The sequence below is a fragment of the Macrobrachium nipponense genome, chromosome 2, assembly GCF_015104395.2.
Source record: "Macrobrachium nipponense isolate FS-2020 chromosome 2, ASM1510439v2, whole genome shotgun sequence".
In the NCBI taxonomy this organism is placed as follows: Eukaryota; Metazoa; Arthropoda; class Malacostraca; order Decapoda; family Palaemonidae; genus Macrobrachium; species Macrobrachium nipponense.
Genome location: NC_087201.1, coordinates 38,909,387 through 38,928,513, shown reverse-complemented (window position 1 = coordinate 38,928,513; position 19,127 = coordinate 38,909,387). Strand labels below are relative to the sequence as shown.

The 19,127-nt window shown below is 37.1% G+C and overlaps 1 protein-coding gene across 1 annotated transcript in view; it reads left to right on the top strand.

Moving 5' to 3' along the window:
- Nucleotides 1–19,127, top strand: part of LOC135220533 (O-phosphoseryl-tRNA(Sec) selenium transferase-like) — a gene marked incomplete at its 5' end in the record, with an annotated part of 104,206 nt that overhangs the window by 39,222 nt on the left and 45,857 nt on the right. Inside the window, 2 exon segments of the mRNA XM_064257717.1 lie at nucleotides 3,882–4,045; nucleotides 6,499–6,599. Of these exon segments, the coding sequence (XP_064113787.1) occupies nucleotides 3,882–4,045; nucleotides 6,499–6,599 (265 nt within the window).

The window sequence follows — 19,127 nt, the reverse complement described above, 5'->3', positions numbered from 1 at the left end:
GGGAAGGCAACCGGACCAGACATGATCCCGGTGGAGGCATGGAAAGCATTAGGAGATGAAGGAGTGGATGAGTGGATATACTGTACGATCTTATGATAAAGATCCTTGAACAGGAAAAGATACCAAATGAGTGGGCGTGGAGTATATTGATCCCAATTTTTAAAGGGAAAGGCGATGTCCAAGAGTGTGGTAATTATAGGGGCATTAAATTGATGTCCCACACTTTGAAGGTACTGGAAAGGATGATAGATGCTAGACTGAGAGAAGAAGTACAAATAGGTAAAGAGCAGATGGGATTTATGAAGGGAAGGGGAACAACAGATGGTATATTTTGTCTGAGGCAAATAATGGAGAAATTCGGGGAAAGACAAAGGGACCTACATATGGTATTCATTGACCTTGAAAAGGCTTATGACCGAGTCCCGAGACAAGAGGTATGGAGGAGCCTGAGGGAGAAGATGGTGCCAGAGAAGTATGTGCGATTGATACAAGAGATGTACCGGAATGTATTTACCAGAGTGAGGAGCAGTGTTGGGGACAGAAGGTTTTGAGGTGAGAGTAGGATTACACCAGGGGTCGGCTCTGAGCCCATTTATCTTTAACATAGTGATGGATGTTATAATAGAGGAAGTAAGGGAGACAGTACCATGGAACATATTGTATGCGGATGATATTGTTCTGTGTGCAGAGAGCAGGGAAGATCTGGAAGTGAAATTGGAAAGATGGAGACAAGTACTGGAGGACAGAGGAATGAGAATAAGTAGATCCAAGACAGAATATATGTGTACCACCACTGAGGGGGATGATAGAGAAAGTATTCAGCTTGGTGGAGAGCAAATAAGGAGAGTTGATAAGTTTAAGTATTTGGGATCTTTTGTTAACGCTGGAGGAAGTATGGAAGAAGAAGTAAACATCGGGTACAGGCAGGCTGAACAACTGGAGAGCGGCCTCGGGAGTTCTTTGTGACAAAAGAGTGCCGCTTAGGTTAAAAGGAAAATTTCACAAGACGGTGGTAAGAACAGCAATGCTGTATGGTACGGAAACAGCAAGCATGAGAAAAGCAGAGCAGAAGAAGATGGATGTGGCAGAAATGAGAATGCTTAGGTGGATGTCTGGGGTAACAAGAGTGGATAGGATCAGAAATGACTACATAAGGGGGTCAACTAAGGTGGTGGAAGTATCAAAGAAAGTGCAGGAGGGGAGGCTGAGATGGTATGGACACCTGTTGAGGAGAGATGAGGACCACGCTGGGAGACATACTATGGGGGTGGAGGTGCAAGGAAGAAGAAAAAGAGGGAGACCAAGAAAGAGATGGAAGGACTGTGTGAGAGGAGACTTACATGAGAAGGGAATTGATGAGGCAGAAGCACAAGATAGAAATAGATGGAAACGGCTCATCCGAAACGGCGACCCCATATAAAAATGGGAACAAGCTGGGAAGAAGAAGAAGATATATACACATATATATATAAGTCATATCACATTTCCGTGATTCATATACATATATTGAGCTACAATGTCCTTTAATATCTAATTCGCTCTACCTTGGAATTAATATATTTTCATATATGCTTAACCGAAGGTGAATTTTTTCTGGATAATAGACTTGCCTTGACCAGGGCGTGAACCCATGGATCCTTTCAAATCCAGGAATGTCAGTGAAGCTTTTACCTCTCGCGGTGGTGTAGTAGGTAAAAGCTTCACTGACGTTCCTGGATTTGAAAGGATCCATGGGTTCGCTCCCTGGTCCAGGCAAGTCTATTATCGAGAAAAAATTCCCCTTCGGTTAAGCATATATGAAAATATATTAATTCCGAGGTAGAGCGAATTAGATATTTATATATACACGTATATATATCACATATATATTATAATACGTATATATTATATATAACGTATTATATATTATATGTAATATATATAATATTATATATATCTATATATATAATATATCTATTCTCTTATTATATATCTATATATATAATATTAGTTTTCTATACATATATATATACGTAATATTATATATATATATATAGTAGGGCATATATATATATATAGATATATTTATATATGATATATATATATTATCATATATATATATATATATATATAATTATTTACTATATATATATATATGTTATATATATAGATATATATATATATATATATATATATATATCTATATATATATATATATATATATATATATTATATAATATATATATATATATATATATATATACTATATATATATATATATATATATATAGTATATATATATATATATATATATATAGATATAGTATATATATATATATGTGTGTGAATAACTTGATCACGAAGTATATAAAACGTGATGCTATGTATAAATAAAGGTTTTTTTGCCACGAAAGAAAAAAATTAAAAAGCCAAGTACTTTCAGTCCTGTTCGGATCCTTTACTGAGTAAAGGATCCAAACAGGATCAAGAATACCAGATCAAGAATACCAGATGTTTAATTGTCAAAAGGGTAAAAATTAAAAGAGATAATCCAGGATTATCGGATATCACACGGTCACAAACCTAAACAGATTGACCCTAACCGAAATTACAAAGTTTCTTTACAGTCCAAAACATGTAAAAATTTAATATATTCAGTTTGTTGCTTATATTTATCTACAACTTTTTTCATTATGAAAGCATCAAGTTTAAATAAACCAAGACTTAAATTTAGAACATTTCTATTATTTGACTTGATGAAACAAGATTCAATGATATTCCTTTTAACTGTGTCATTACATGGGATAAAGGCTCTTGCTTGACTCCAGTTAATAGGATGGTCTAAATCTCTCATATTTACGAATAATGCATTTGATATTTGCCCAGTTCTCACAGAATACTGATGCAAATATCGAATGCATTATTCGTACATATGAGAGATTTAGACCATCCTATTAACTGGAGTCAAGCAAGAGCCTTAATCCCATGTAATGACACAGTTAAAAGGAATATCATTGAATCTTGTTTCATCAAGTCAAATAATAGAAATGTTCTAAATTTAAGTCTTGGTTTATTTAAACTTGATGCTTTCATAATGAAAAAAGTTGTAGATAAATATAAGCAACAAACTGAATATATTCAGTTTTTACATGTTTTGGACTGTAAAGAAACTTTGTAATTTCGGTTAGGGTCAATCTGTTTAGGTTTGTGACCGTGTGATATCCGATAATCCTGGATTATCTCTTTTAATTTTTACCCTTTTGACAATTAAACATCTGGTATTCTTGATCTTGTGTTGTACCTGAGACCTTTCTCCCCAATTGTACATCATTAACTCCTTGACAATGTCTGAGTAAAGATGAAAGCGCTTGGATTTCTGACTATCATTTTTATGTGGAATTCGCTTATTTATGAAGTCACGTGCATCTACTGTGATTTTTTAAGCATATATATATATATACACACATACACATATATATATATACGTATATATATATATATGTGTATGTGTGATATATATATACACACATATATATATATATATGTATATATATATATATATATATTATAATATATATATATATATATATATATATATATATATATATATATATATATATACATATATATTCCTAATATATATTTATATATATAGATATATATATATATTATAATATATATTTATATTTATATATTTAATATTAATTATATAATAATTCATATATATTATATATATATATATTATAATATATATATTAATATATATATATATACTTACATATAACATATACATACACACATACATACATAAATACTTAAATATAGTCATGAAAAGAAATGCTCATATATTTTATTTTATATTTACTTGCCTTTTGTATGACACATATTATTTTTCATTGAAGGGTTTGAGCCTATCACTGTAGAGAATATCCTGGAGGGAGATGAACTGCGAACTGATGTGCCTGAAATAGAAAGGTTGATTACTACTCATGGCCCTGATACTGTTGCAGTTGTAATGACAACAACCAGTTGCTTTGCTCCTCGTGGGATTGATAAACTTGAGGAGGTAGAGATCTATTCATGTGAAATTTTCGTGAGCTGGAGAATACTTTTTGGGTAAGGGAAGTATGACCATCAAATCCCAAAATTGCTTTTGAATATTAAACTGCATTCATGGATAATGGGAAAATATTGTTTCTCATCTCTGAACAAGGATTAAATCTATATTCAAAACCCCAAATGCAGTATAGTTCTATTTTAGATCTATTTTTAGCATTTATTCAGGCTTCTTTAAAACATTCTGCGCAAGAGAAAATTACAAGTGAATTTTCCATTATAGTCTAATCTCTTTAGTAATTTTGAATTCTAAAAAAAATGAAGTTTCTCCCAATAAAGAAGGTTTCGTATCTTTCTAGTCCTATCAGTTATAATGAGGCCTTGCTCAGCTATGTCACTATAGTTGATTCACTTCAGGTGGCATACTTCTTGGTCAGTTTGTCATATTTTTGCTTGTAGCTTAGAAAACTAGCAATATGTTCATGTTTCCTCATTTATCTCACTTTTGCAAAAGAAAGGAAAGTTTTGGTCATACCAAAGGATTCGGTATTAATCGTACAACTAAATAATCTTTTCCTGAAATTAATAAGATAAAACACAAAGGAATTAAAATGAGCAAAAGTGAAAAAGGAAACATTTCATTCTAATGCCTGTTTTTATTTATCATTGGATTTTGCATACTTCATGCAATTAAGAACAAATAAAACTTGTGTTTTCATAACAATAAAATCACCCTGAATATGCTGGTGTTTTCAGATTTTAGATGCGTGTAATATGTGAAGACAAAATGAAGAATATGTTTTAACATGTTGAATCCGTACTTGACTCAGCCTCAAAGGAAGTCAATCTTTCTTAATTCTTTGTTGTTTATTACTTCACTGAAATTATTATTTCATATCACTCAAATAAGTCTCTGATATCTCTTTCGTTTGAAAATATATTCATATAATATAATTAGAAACAATATTCTGAAACAAACTGATTAAAGCTTAGGCTGAATTGAAGAGTGTGAAGTCGTCTGTCCTAGGAGTTCAACTTCTTTGCTGGACTGCACTGCATTCCGTGCGGCCTTCCTAGATATGAGCTAATGATACTAGATGCATCCATCTGATTATTATTATTTTTTTCATTATCAGATATGTCCAAACATAATATACATATTGGGCTGAAAATGTTGACAGTCATAATGGGAATTCTGTGTATTTATTTACAGAAAATGTAATGATATAACATGGTAAATGTTGTCGAAACTGCAACCTTCTTATATTGCTTATTGGCAACTCAAATCTCTCGCTGAGACGACAGATGCAATGATGTCTTGCAGATCACATTCTCTTGGCAATACCGTCATACATACTTGAATAATTTACGGATGCAACATAATAAGACATATTCTTGAATTTGTTGTATGAAAACACAAGTTTTATTTGATCTTGATCGCATTAATGATGCAAAATCCGATAAGTAAAAACAGGTATAAAGAGTTAAATGCTTCTCTTTTCACTTTTACTTGTTGTAATTTCTTTGTATTTTATCTTATTGGTTTTAGGATAAGATGACTTGGTTGTACAATTGATACTGAATCCTTTGGTATGACTAAAACTTTACTATCTTGTGCAAAGCGTGAGATAATTGAAGAAATATAAACGTATTGCTAGTTTTCTAAGTAACAGACAAAAATAATGAGACACTGAGCAAGCAGCGTACCTCCAGGTACCAGCCAATCAGAGGCCACCAAACAAATGTCTCGTAGGCACAAGAATTACCTTGAATGAATCGACTGTAGTAGGCTGCTACATAAACATCCTTATCCTAATAGTACTGTAAAGTGTACTTTCCACACACAGCCATGATTTTAATTCCTGTATATTTCAGTCATAAATTAATGATGCTCATAGAAGTCAGTACATTATACAGTGGTCCCCCGTATTCGTGGGGGATGTGTACCGGATCCCTCCACAAATAGTTGGAACTCCTATAATAACGTTTAAAATGGCCTACGTATTTTGTTGGTTAAAAGTCAACAAAAACCCACTAAAAACCAACTGGAATTTGTGGATATTTCTCATAGAAAAATACAGCAAATAGGCAAATTTTCTGCAAACAATGGGGAGACATGTTCCAGAGAGAAACCCGCGAATGCATGAGTCCACGAATCGCGAATGCGAATATGGCGGGTCCACTGTATACTGTAAAATGTAGCCTTTAACTGTGACATAATGAATGAAGTATTGGTCTCCATCTTTAGCCTCTTATTCTCATTAATTTAACACCATTATGAAAGTAATAATATACTGTGTTTATTAATTAGATATTTGATAATCATTAATGATCATTATTATGTAGAAGGTAAATGTCTCAAGCAAAGAAAAGTCGTTCATGCAAAACCTCTGTATAAGTTTTTAACATATCTGAAATTAAAACAATTTTAGGACTCAACTGACAGTTTTCACTATCATTAAGGTGGCTAAGTTGTGCTCAGAGTATGGAATACCCCACATTATTAATAATGCATATGGAGTCCAGTCTTCAAAGTGTATGCATCATATTCAACAAGCTGCAAGGTTAGTTTTGAAATGTTTTTATCTAAGGAGAGCTGTTAATTGTGCATGTAAACTACATAATTAAAATATTTTACTTTTACTACTACTACTATGATGATGATGATGATATTTTAACATAAAAATAAGCTTTCAAAAAACCCATCAATTATATTAAACCCTCATTAGTTTGTGATCTTCATGAAATTTGCACACTGTTTGTTCACAAAAGAGGGAGAAGGAGCCACCTATCCATTATTATAGTTTGCATACATTCAGCACTCAACTGCGAGATTGTCTGGGATGGGAGGGAACCACAAGGAATATGATTAATAGGCCTTTTGAAAAACTTTTTTGTTCATCACAAACTCATCAGTCATATTAAGCATAAATTTCAAATTAGGTAGGTGTCTCAATTGCAGAATACCCTAAATTGTTTCCAGAGGTGATGGAACCAGGAAACTTTGTAGAAACTGATATGCCTGGGACCAAAGCTCTTGTAGAACCCAAGAGCATACAGCAAATCTTTCTTACTTGTAGTAGTCTCATACCATAGTGTTTAGGCACAAACTAGGACAGTCAAAAGGAGATCTGAATGATCACACTGAAAGTGGAAACAGAGAGTGAAGATGTGACTGTAACCAGAGCTTCATTGTCTTCCCAAGGTAATATCAGGTGAGTTACTAATGTTTGAACAAATTCAACAAGTGATGCATAGTGAAAGGCTCTCATCATTGCAAAATAACATGATTAGGGTACCTGAAGACATAGGATTATGCAATGCAAGAATGAAATCAAGCACAAGTACTCAAAAATTGTATGAGTAGCTTGCCTCCACTTGTCAACTAGAGTAGTTAGACAGTAGTTAAGTAATAAATGGTAAGCAAGAGAAAAATTACAAAGAATTATGAAGTATGATAAAGTAAAAAGCAGAGTGCATTGAATAATCCTTGAATATTTGTTACATGTGGGGTTGAGAGCAAGATGTAACAAAAAAGTAATTTTGTAAATATTTTAAGTAGTCATCAGCAAATTGTAAATACTACTTAGATTCAAGAAGTCATATTTCTTGGATAATTATTTAATTCATACTTCTTACACTTATTATTAAGAAACAATTCAGCATTGTAATATGAAGATAAACAGTTGACTTACGACAAGGTTGTGGGTAAGCAGCTGGTTCGGAATTAAAATTCTTTGCTGTTTTCTCCTGGAAATCAATAGAACTCTTTTGGTAGCCATTCAGCATTTGTTTTGATTTGACTTGTAAAGAATTGTGTTTTTATTAGATAATTATCCAGTTAATTTAGATAATTAGTCTCCATTACTGAATTTGACTTGACTTGTATTGCAGCAAGGGCTGCAGGACAAGGTTAACATCAACAAAATATGACACTCATACAATTTGTGTTAATTGTAGAGGGCAAAACTGCTCATTGGACAATACTTGCTTGGACTGTGAAGGATGGGATGCAAAACAGAGGAAGACTGTAGCTTCTTATCTATCTAAATTGGCTAGGGATAGACAAAGAAAAGCTAGTATTAGACAAGACAGATTGACTGCTAGTCTAGAGTTCGATATATCTATTGATGTTCTGATTGTTTCTGTCCCCCATGCTTTTCCCATTCCCATTCCCATTCCTTCTACTATTCCTCTTAATCTTGATCCCAAATCCCAGGTTCATAACTTCCACATTGGAAAGTAAATTTGACAGTAAGTTCGAAATATTATTTAATACAGTGACTCAAGTAGGTTATTGAGTGAAAGCTCTCATGGAGTGCAAAAGTGTTGTAAGTGAAGTGCAAGTGAAGATCTGGGTGTTCGTCAAGCTGATTCTCCTAGGCTAGGCAAAGGTCCCTGGCATACTCCCCTACAAAATTACTCGAGAGAAGCCATACCGGAAGCCCAAGGGAGGTCAGTAAGGTCTCCCCATGGGTAGTCGGCCCCTCAGTCTCACCTGTGACTAAATCCCAGGTGAAGACAGCAGACAGCCACTGGAAAGGTGTCTTTGCGGAAGTGTACCATCTCTCCTCAAGTTCCGAGGCTTCCAGCCCGGGAAAGAGGCGCCAATGGCAGTATAGTGATTCTTCCAGACCACTGAAAAGGACTGCAGCTGACACTTTAGCGGCACCAGGGGTTCCGTGTAAGAAGTCTAGAGAAGCTGTACCTTTGTGTAGCTTTTGGGATAGCCCAGAGAGGTTTTCTCCGGAGACCTCATTGTCAGTTAAGAGCTGAGAGAGAGTGCCTGTGCCTAGAAGTGCGGCTCTCTCAGAAGCATGCCAGTTGTCTCCCACTCGGAAATTGGTGCCCGAACGTTTAGTGGCTCACATGTGCCAGTCACTGCCAAAGCCCCCAGCGTCTTCCAAGCATTTGGAAGTAGTCAATCGCCCAGTGGAACACCCATTGGAACAGCCAGTTCCCAAGCAACAGACAGTGAAGGATTCCGATCGATCTTTTACTTCTCCAGTGAGTTTGGCATGAGAAGAGGATTTTATAGTGAATTCGGTGCCTCAGCAAGATCTGGCAAGGCCAGGACTGTCGAGAGATCCTGTCCAACAGAAGTTGGATGACATTTTAGGCTACTTTAAAGAAGCCTTGTGCACTGAAACCCATTAGCGATCCTCTCCTTCCTCTGGTGTCGTCAGTTGAAGAGGAAGAAGTCAGTGCACCAGAAGAGGCTTCGTCATCTTCAGCTAATGCAGCATTACTGAAGTTTTTGTTGCGTACTTATCCTATCTTCTTATCTCCAGCAGCTCCTACTTCTCCTACTACAACACTTCAGTTAAGTGTTGTGCAGGAAGCAACAAAGCTGCCAAAAATGGTGTTGTCAACCTCTGTGAAGAAAGCCCTAAAGGAAGTGGACTTGTGGGTTGCAGACAAGAGAGAGAAAAGGAAGGCTTGCTTTAGCTATCCAGCTTTGCACCTTCTAATTAGAAGGTATGCATACTATGTGACCGGAGTAGCTCCTTCCTTGGGAGTCTCTGCTTCTTCTCAAGGGGACTTCTCTAGCCTTATAGATTCGGCCTGAAGGTTGGCATTTTCTGCTGCCAAGATAATGTTCTCCTCAACAGAGCTTGATCAATTTTTTAAGAATAGCTTCAAGATTTTAAAGGTTATTAGTTTTTTGGATTGGTCTGTAGGAGCCTTGGTAAAGAAGTTTCAAGATTACCCCGACTTCCCTTCAGACATAGGATCAAATTTTCTTGATGTACTGTTTTGTGCAGACAAAGGATTAAGAGACTCTTCAAGGGCAATAGCATCCCTTTATGCAATGGGAGTGGTACAAAAGAGGGAGCTTTGGTTTCCTTTACCACTGAAGGAGTCATCACGGTTTAGAAGACCGCTCTTCTATTTTCACTTTTAGTAAAGGACGCCCTCTTTCCTCCATTTTTTAGCGACAGCTTCTGGGATTGAGAAGAAGTCCACACAAGATTTGTTGGCCCATTCCACGAGACGACCGAAAGAAGTTACTCCATCGAGCATGAAGGTAGCTTCCCCCTTTGCAGCCCTTTCCTTTTGTAACAGTAGACTGAGATTGAACCTCAGAACAAGATCAAATGTCCGCTTTGGCTCTCGAGCCATTAAGAAAAACTACGAGATTGGCCCCCAAAAGGTGAAAGTGATCTCCTTCGTGCACCAGTAGGAGCAAGACCCCAGCAATTTTGGGAAGTATGGAGCAAAAAATGTGCAGAACCATGAGTAACGAAAGTACTAAGTTTAGGATATTCAATTCCGTTTCTAGAAAAGCCCCCCTTAGTCAAGAAGCCTATTGCCTTGACTGCCTACTCAATAGGCTTAAAGAAATTTTCAGCTCTTGCAAGAGTTCATTCCCTCCTTGAGAAGAGAGCAACAGAGTTATTCAAAACAAGTCCTCAGAGGGATTTTACAATTGGCCGTTTGTGTCGCCAGGAGGTTGGAGAAGTTTTAGATGTGAGTGCCTGGAATGCTTTCGTTCAAAAGACAAAATTTTGCATGGAGACAAGTCGTTCCATTCTATCAGCAATGCACCTGGGAGATTGGATGGTCTCTATAGACATGAGGGATGCTTACTTCCACATCCCAGTGCATCCAAAATCAAGGAAATTTCTCAAATCTGTATTCCAAGACGAAGTAATTCAGTTCAGGGATCTCTGTTTTGGCCCCAGAGGTGTTCACAAGGGTTCTAGCCCCACTAGCAGGATGGTTGCATCTAGAAGGAATAAAGGTAGCTCTGTATCTGGACAACTGGCTTCTTCGCTCTCAGTCAAAGGAGCAGAGCACGAAAGACTTAAAAAGGATGCTAATGTTTACTCAGGAGTTAGGGTTGCTAATAAACTTCCAAAAGTCTCAGCTGGTTCCATCTCAAGAGATAATTTATTTAGGGATGACTGTGAATTCTCTTCTTTTTTGGGCTCTTCCATCCTTCAAAACAGTGGAATCTTGCCTTCAGACAATACAAGAGTTTCTCACACTTCAACATCGCTTGGCCAACAAGTGGATGAGCCTGATCGGGACTTTGGCTTCAATAGAGCAGTTCGTGTCATTAGGGAGACTCCACATGAGAGTATTTTAGTTCTATCTCAGGGCCAGCTGGGACAGAAAAAGTCAGCCAGATTCATTTGTGCTTCTGATAACACAAGAGATAAAGAGTCATCTGCTGTGGTGGAAATCAGAAGGAAGACTTCAGGACAGAAAGTCTCTTCACCCACAGAACCCCGACCTGAACTTCTATGTCGATGTGTTGGATGTAGGTTGGGGAGGTCTACTAGAGACCAAGAAAGTGAGTAGACCAAGAAAGTGTTGGGAGTATGGTCTCGGAGGAAAAGGAGATGCACATAAATGTGAAAGAGTTAAAACCTATTCACTTAGGTCTCTGGAGCTTAGCATCAGAGTTATACAACAAAACATTGGCAGTGCTCTCAGACAGTACATCAGCAAACAAGGGGGAATGCACTGTCAACAGATTACTTAGAGCGAAAGGGTTTTCAAGAAAGGCTGTAGAACAATTTCAGAATGTAGACGTAAATCCTCTGCAGCAGTCTACCAAAATAAATGGGCAATCTTCCACACTTGGTGCAAACAAAAAGTTATCTCGTCTTCTAAGACAACCGTGACAGAAATTGCAGACTTTCTTCTTTTCCTCTGAAATTCCAGAGGCTTATCTGCATCTATGATCAAGGGTTATAGAGCTATGCTCAACTCTGTTTTCTGACATGGAGGATTAGGTTTGTCTGTAAACTGAGACATCACAGACTTGACCAAATCTTTGAATATGAGTAAGAGAGGAAAAGATTCAGTGGCCTGGAATCTAGATGTGGTGTTAAAATGGCTGACAGGCCCTCCTTTTGAACCATTGGAGGATGCCTCATTCAGAAACCTGACAAAAAAGACGCTCTTTTTAGTAGCCTTAGACACAGCAAAAGGAGTAAGTGAACTTCAGTCTATGGATACGAGAACCGGTTTCTCTGGAGGACACACGATCTGTTCACTATCTCTGAATTTCCTTCCCAAAAACAAGAATCCTAGTAAACCCTGGCCCTGTTCTTTTGTAATCAAGAGTCTGTCAGAATTATTAGGGCTTGAAGAGGAGGAGAGAGTCCTCTGCCCAGTGAGAGCCCTGAAGTTCTACTTGAAAAGGACGGATAAGACTAGAGACCCTTCCAGTAATTTATGGACGTCAGTAAAGGATCCCTTACGTCCTCTTTCTAAGAATGCCCTGACATTCTTCTTAAGGGAAGTGATTAGAGAATCACACTCTCAAAAAGGTGAAGAATGTTTACCTATTCTCAAGGTAAAAGCGCATGAAATCAGAGCGAATTCCCCTTTCTATGGTATTTAAGAAGAACCTTTCCCTGACGGAGATCCTTCAACCAACTTCATGGAGATGCAAGTCAGTGTTTGCATCACATTATCTGAAAAAGAGATAGAAACAGTGTATGTGTATGGGGGCGAGGGGTCCGGGGGTACTCGGTACCAGGATAAAGGCACATTGTCACTTTGTATTTTTTAAAGTTTTTTTTTGATAGATGAACTTGGCGTTCATTCTTTACCTGAAGATTGTCTCTTCCACTCTGAAAAATATTCATATTAAGATAGATTTTTTCATAGTCTTCAATATATTAATAAAATACCTGTCTCAAATCCATGTGAAAATATAAATTTATCATTTTTGTTAAATATGAAATGCTACAAAAAGAAATACCATAATTAGAGGGGTGAATCTTTACAGTATTTCATATTAATGTTTGAAAATATTATTATGACAGAGTAGAACACAGGAAAAGGAGACAAGTAGGTGGTGTTGAAGCCGTGATATAATTAACTGTACGACTGGAAAAAATTAGACTATAATGTAGGAAGTACATATTACAAAATGTAAATGATGATGTTAAAACTTGGTTGGTGGTTTCCTCTTTTTTGAACAAATGGCAGAGAATCTGCGGGATTTCACCAGCTGCATTTGGGTCTTGATGTAATTGATGGTATTGCAGTAAACAACCTGTTATTATAGTTAGATAAAATATGCTTAAAAATTAAACTCGGACCAAAATCTGTTGTTCTAATTTTATAGAATTCAGAAGAATTTATTGTCAGAAAACATGTAAGGTGGTCAAGACATGTAAGAGTGCTGACTGAAGCCTTTATTTTTTTTAATTTACTGCTTTACATTACTATATGAATAAAACTTAATTTCCATTCATTATATAGAAGCTAGACTGAGATTCAGTAACATGTAGATGTAGACTTTGTTTCTAAATATAAAAGATATTTTGTGCTGAATCGATGTTTTTGAGATTTTGTAAATTTATACAATGGATCATCTGCAAATATAAGGCTCATTTTAATATGTATGGAACATATCAAAGGTCAGACATGGAAATCATTTTTACCTAAACTTTGGTAAAAGAAGGTAATTATTTTTCTAATACAGTGGGACCTTTGTACTTAAGAGATCTCAACTTGAACAGTTCAATATGTGAATGCTATGTTTAGTTGACCATTTTCCACAACCGAAAAAACACGACCAGCTAGAACGTGAGTGCACCATACTAACTTTCTTGTCTTTTTTTTTGGTGACTAATGTAAATAAGTCACCATGAGGCCCAAGAAGGTTAGAAGTGACTTTCAGCAATAAAGTGAAATAGCTATACATACTCTGTTTTTTTCCATCTGTCCATCTGCCTGTGGTGTTTGCGCATGGTAACACTGCTTCCCGGGCTTTAAATAATATCCTATTTTGAATATTAACGGTGTAATTCAAATACAGTAAATTATTAAAACACTTTACAGTTGCAAATATACACCCAGATATCCTTTTATTTACCTAAAACTTACACATGGCATAACTATTTAAAGCCCGGGATGCAGTGTTACCATGCGAACACACCACAGGCGGATGGAGAGATGGAAAAAAACAGAGTATAGGAAAATAGTAGAGATCAATCCTTTTGATTATCGATATCTGATGTACTGTAATTGTCATCCAGATTGAAGTCCACATTTTGATGACACACAAAAATTAAAAAAAGGTAAGGAAAGGGGAGATTATATCTTTTGGCAAAACTCCAGCAACAGACATTTAACCCTTTCTCAGAACAAGATTTATGTTTGGGCCAAAACCCATTAACATCAGTCACCAGTACCTCCCAGGTGATTTATGTTGGGCTAAAACCCAGTAGAGGAATCTTTACAAGAAGGTGACATTCTTAATATGGAATATGAAGTGGGCATTGCCACTGAAATGGCATTGCTGAAACTAGATGGATCAGGAACACAAATTTCAGCTAGCCTTGGGAGAAACCTACTAGAATGAATTATATCCCCCATACAAGAGGATTTTCCCCCAAAAAAGGGATACTAGGATCCATCTAACTCCAACTTAAATTACTATATTTTCAGAGTGAGTATTGTAACTTACACAAGACTTCTGCTCCTTTGTTAACAGGCAGTTACAGTTTAGTTGTTAAAGCTCACTCAAAATGTGAAGCTTCCCCAAAAGGGAAACACATTTTGTGGGATTTGATCAATTCCGTAAGGAAATTATGAATAACATAAAAAAAAAATGTCTTGCCACAGAATGGCAATATGATAAGGTCTCCAATACCCATCCCTGATGATACTGATAGTCCTTGGCTAGACACCTCAATGCGCATTTTCTCTCCCTATAGGAAATATCTAATTATTGAGAGAAAAACTATGATTGAAGATGTGCATGTGAGAGACCACTAACAGAAACGATTTTCTTATGTGTCTATAACGTTAAAAGCTATAGAAGACACCCTTTACCAGGACCCAAGTTGTTCACCAAGTAGCCCCAGCCATCCATCCCTTCATTTTAAAAATGAATTATCTTATAAAGACAGATTTTCAGAATTTTGTAGTGATTAAAAGATCAGAGACAATGGCAAATTTAAAACCATTTGCCAAGGTCATCCCAGTTTTGGCAAACACCAAGGAATGGGCAACACTACAGCTCCCTTCTGAAAGGGAAAGCTCCCTTTATACAGTAGTACCTGATTTTTTTGTATCTTGAACCACATTTTACATTTAAATTGCCTAATTCGTTCCAAGCCCTACAAAAACACCCCTGTAAATTTTATAATAAAGCTAAATTGACCAATAAACAATGAAATACAACAATTTGGACCATTCAATACCTAACTTAAACTACATATACATACAGGCGGTCCCCGGGTTACGACGGTTCCGGCTTACGACGTTCCGAGGTTATGACGCTTTTTCTTAAATATTCAATGGAAAAATCCGTCCTGGGTTACGGCGCTTGTTCCGAGGTTACGACGCTGACGCTTCCGACGCTCCGAGTTAACGGCACTTTTAAAAAACGCATACTATGATAAAAATCCTTTATAGTTTAGCACAGTATATTAATAAAAATAAGTTTCTGGTTAGATTACAACAAAAATTTTGAGGTTATGATGATTTTCGACACTTTTTATGTCGTATTTTTCGATGTTTTTTAGTGACGCCTCATATGCGGAACTAGTTTTCGAGCGAATGAATACATACTAGCTTGCGGTGCGCAAAGTTTACATATAACAGTCCAAAAGCGCAAATAATGAAAAAATCATTGCTTGTTTCCAGTAATAATAACAAAACGAAGTTTCTGGTTAGATTACAACGCAAATTCCAAGTATCCAAAGAGAGACATTATCCAGTAATTTGATCAGAGAGAGAGAGAGAGAGAGAGAGAGAGAGAGAGAGAGAGAGAGAGAGAGAGAGAGAGAGAGAGAGGCGGACAGAAAGGTGTTCGTTTCGTTAAACGGCCTCTGACTCTTGCCAGTATAAATGTTTTGTTGATACTAATAATATAAGCCTATTTAAAGATACGTTTTACTTTAATTAGTCTATATGATACGTAAATAGTAATCAACTGTTCTTGTAGCCCTCAAGATTTGGCAAAATCGAAGTATCCGAGAGAGACATTATCCAGTACACTGGAACCTTGACATATGAATTTAATTTGTTCCGTTACCATCGTCGTATATCAAAACAATTGTATCTCAAAGCATTTTTTCCCATTTAAAATAATGTAATATGTATTAATCCGTTCTAGCGCTATGAAACCACACCTAAACACAGCTAAATTACATATAATATACACAATTTATACAAAAAATAAACGAGTAATAACACACATAATGATAAAATAACATAGCAATGTGATAAATGATAATAAATGTCAATAAAATCAATTAAAAAAAAGAAAGGAATTTTACTTACCACAACGAAAGATGATGTGAGGCCAGCAGGGGGAGGAGGTAGGGAAGGGTGGCAGGGAACGATTTGTTCTCTTTTTATTTACGTATGTACACTAATAACTATGTAATAAACACAAATGAAATAACATTGCTAAACTAATTTTTATTTATATTTTTAATCAGTTCGTAGTTTAGAAATAATGATGATGCCTTTGGAAGGTTTTTATAGCTTCCTTCTGCTTGATGATCGTGGATATTGTAGAAGGATTTCGACCATACTCGTATGCCAAATCGACGATACTTTGCTGTAATTTCATGTTTTGCTTCCATCGAAATCATTTTCTTGGGTTTTTTCTTATCACCTGCTTTGTCTTTAGCTTGACCCATGGTTAATAATAAAATAGACAAAATAACACGAAAAATAGGTGCAAATACAACGAACTAAACAACGACGTGTTAACATGCAGCACCAACAAACAAACAGACTGAACGCCATTTATCGGTCGCCTATACAACTAACACTCATCGCAAAATCGTATCTCAAATATTTCGTTGTATATCAAAGCTTATATTTTCGCAAATTTTCTGTTGTATCTCAAAACATTCGTATATTAGGGCAATCATATGTCAAGGTTCCAGTGTAATTTGATGAGAGAGAGAGAGAGAGAGAGAGAGAGAGAGAGAGAGAGAGAGAGAGAGAGAGAGAGAGAGAGAGAGAGAGAGACGCTTTGGCAACAATGGTCTCAGGGATTGACGTAACGTTTATTTTCTGAACAGATAGGACAGAGAAGTGTTCGTTTCATTAAACGGCCTCTGACTCATGGCAGGAAATGTTTTGTTGATACTAATATATAAGCCTATTTAAAGATACGTTTACTTTAATTAGTCTATATGATACGTAAATAGTAATCAGCTGTTCTTGTAGCCCTCAAGATTTGGCAAAATCACTCCAGGTTGTACTTAAAACTTCAAGAATGTAGTGTCACCAGAGGATTACAATAGTTTTTACCTTCAAGAACCAGCATTCTTTTATGAAAATAACTCCAGGTTGTACATAAAACTACAGGAAACAACATGTACGTAGTGTAACCAAAGGATTAAAGTAAGGTTTTTATAACTTTTTATTAGTTTAAGACATATTTCCAAGCATCGTTCCGGCTTACGACGATTTTTGGCTTACGACGCGTCTCAAGAACGGAACCCCCGTCGTAACCAGGGGACTGCTACTACTAATATGTACTATATACCTGTAAATAAAGTGTTTTGTTCATGAAACTTACCTGTCAGATATATATATAGCTGTATTTTCTGAAGTCCGACAGAATTTCAAAAACTTCCGGCACACGCAGTGGTCGGCCAGGTGGTTAGTACCCATTCCCGCCGCTGGGAGGCGGGTATCAGGAACCATTCCCATTTTCTATTCATAATTTTTCTGTCGCCGGTGCTGGAAACACCTGTTTTCAGTACCTCCGTCTTAGGATTTGGAAACTTCATTGCCGCTAAGTATCCTAATTGTCTTTTAATTTATTTACTTGGATTTGTGGCTAGGCATACGCTATCTTAAATTGATTTGAATTTGATTCATTTTTGCATAAGATATCTGAATCTAGTTAGGCTAGTTTCAGAGGGTGTTGTCTGCAAAGATAGGGTGTGGCTACCAAAAGCTTCGGTAGATCCGCACTTGGTATGCACGAGGGGTATGGGTCTTGCTTCTTTGTTGAGATTTGTCATGTAAGGAGTGTGAGACTTTGTCTAATTCCGTAAGGAAGACGTATGATTCGTATGTACGCAATTAATCAGTAAACATGTCTAATTCTGTAAGGAAGACGTATGATTCGTATGTACGCAATTAATCAGTAACAAAAGTCAGGGTAGTGAACCTGCTAACCTTCCTGTAGACTTTATTTTGCCTAACCCTGTAGTATGGCCTACGGGCTATGAATATGTCTGCGAGAGATGCTTGCTCTCCTTCATTGCTATGAAGAGTGCTACTTCTGTAATTGTTACTCCTAACCCTGTAGTGTTGCCTTTGGGTCCTAAAACAGTGTCTGTAGAGGAATTGCCCTTTCTCTTATACTCTTTCGATTCGTAACTTAGAATCGAAAGTGCTTGCTTTAGAGAGCAAAAGTGAAGTGGCTAAGTGCAGTGTCAGTGCCCCTTGTGTAGTGGAGGGTGCGTCAGATCGGCCTTATTTCGCCTCTAGGCCGGGACCTCTGCTTGACTCCCAGGACCCGGGAGTTTCATCAGATACTGCCTTCGGCAGTATCTGATGAAACTCCCCAGACTGCCAAAGTGCGTGCACGTGCACGAATCCTGAAGGATTGCTTCTCGTCCTCCGAAGCGTCCTCCCCGTGCAGGGGTTGGAGCTTTCGGAAGGACTCGTGCCCTCTAAATAGAAGCTTTATAGAAGAGGACGCTTCACGTCCTCTCTCTCTCTCTCTTTCGTTATGCGTTTCAGTGAGAAGTAAGAAGGCGAACGTCGCCTGAATACGTGTCCGTCTTTCCACCGAGAAATACGAAAAAGAAGACATAGTAGCAGGACGTTTTTGAGAGCGGACGTCCGAGCTTTATTACTGTGAGAATAAGAAGGCGTTCCCTCGCCCCTCTTATTCTCACACGATCAACCCTTCTCCTGAGACTGCTTCGTGCAGTCGGATTTCTCTCCGAGATGTATCTCGCTCTTCCCTGAAGGCAGTTTCTCTCGCTTGTTTTGAAGCCTGTCAGGAGCGTGACGCTTTTCTGCACGCTTCTTTGGACGCTTGGCCTGGACGGGATGCTCGGATGGACGCCAGGCGCGCGCGGGTGCACGCCAAGCGCGCGCCAGTGGACGCCGAGTGTGCACCAGCGCACGCC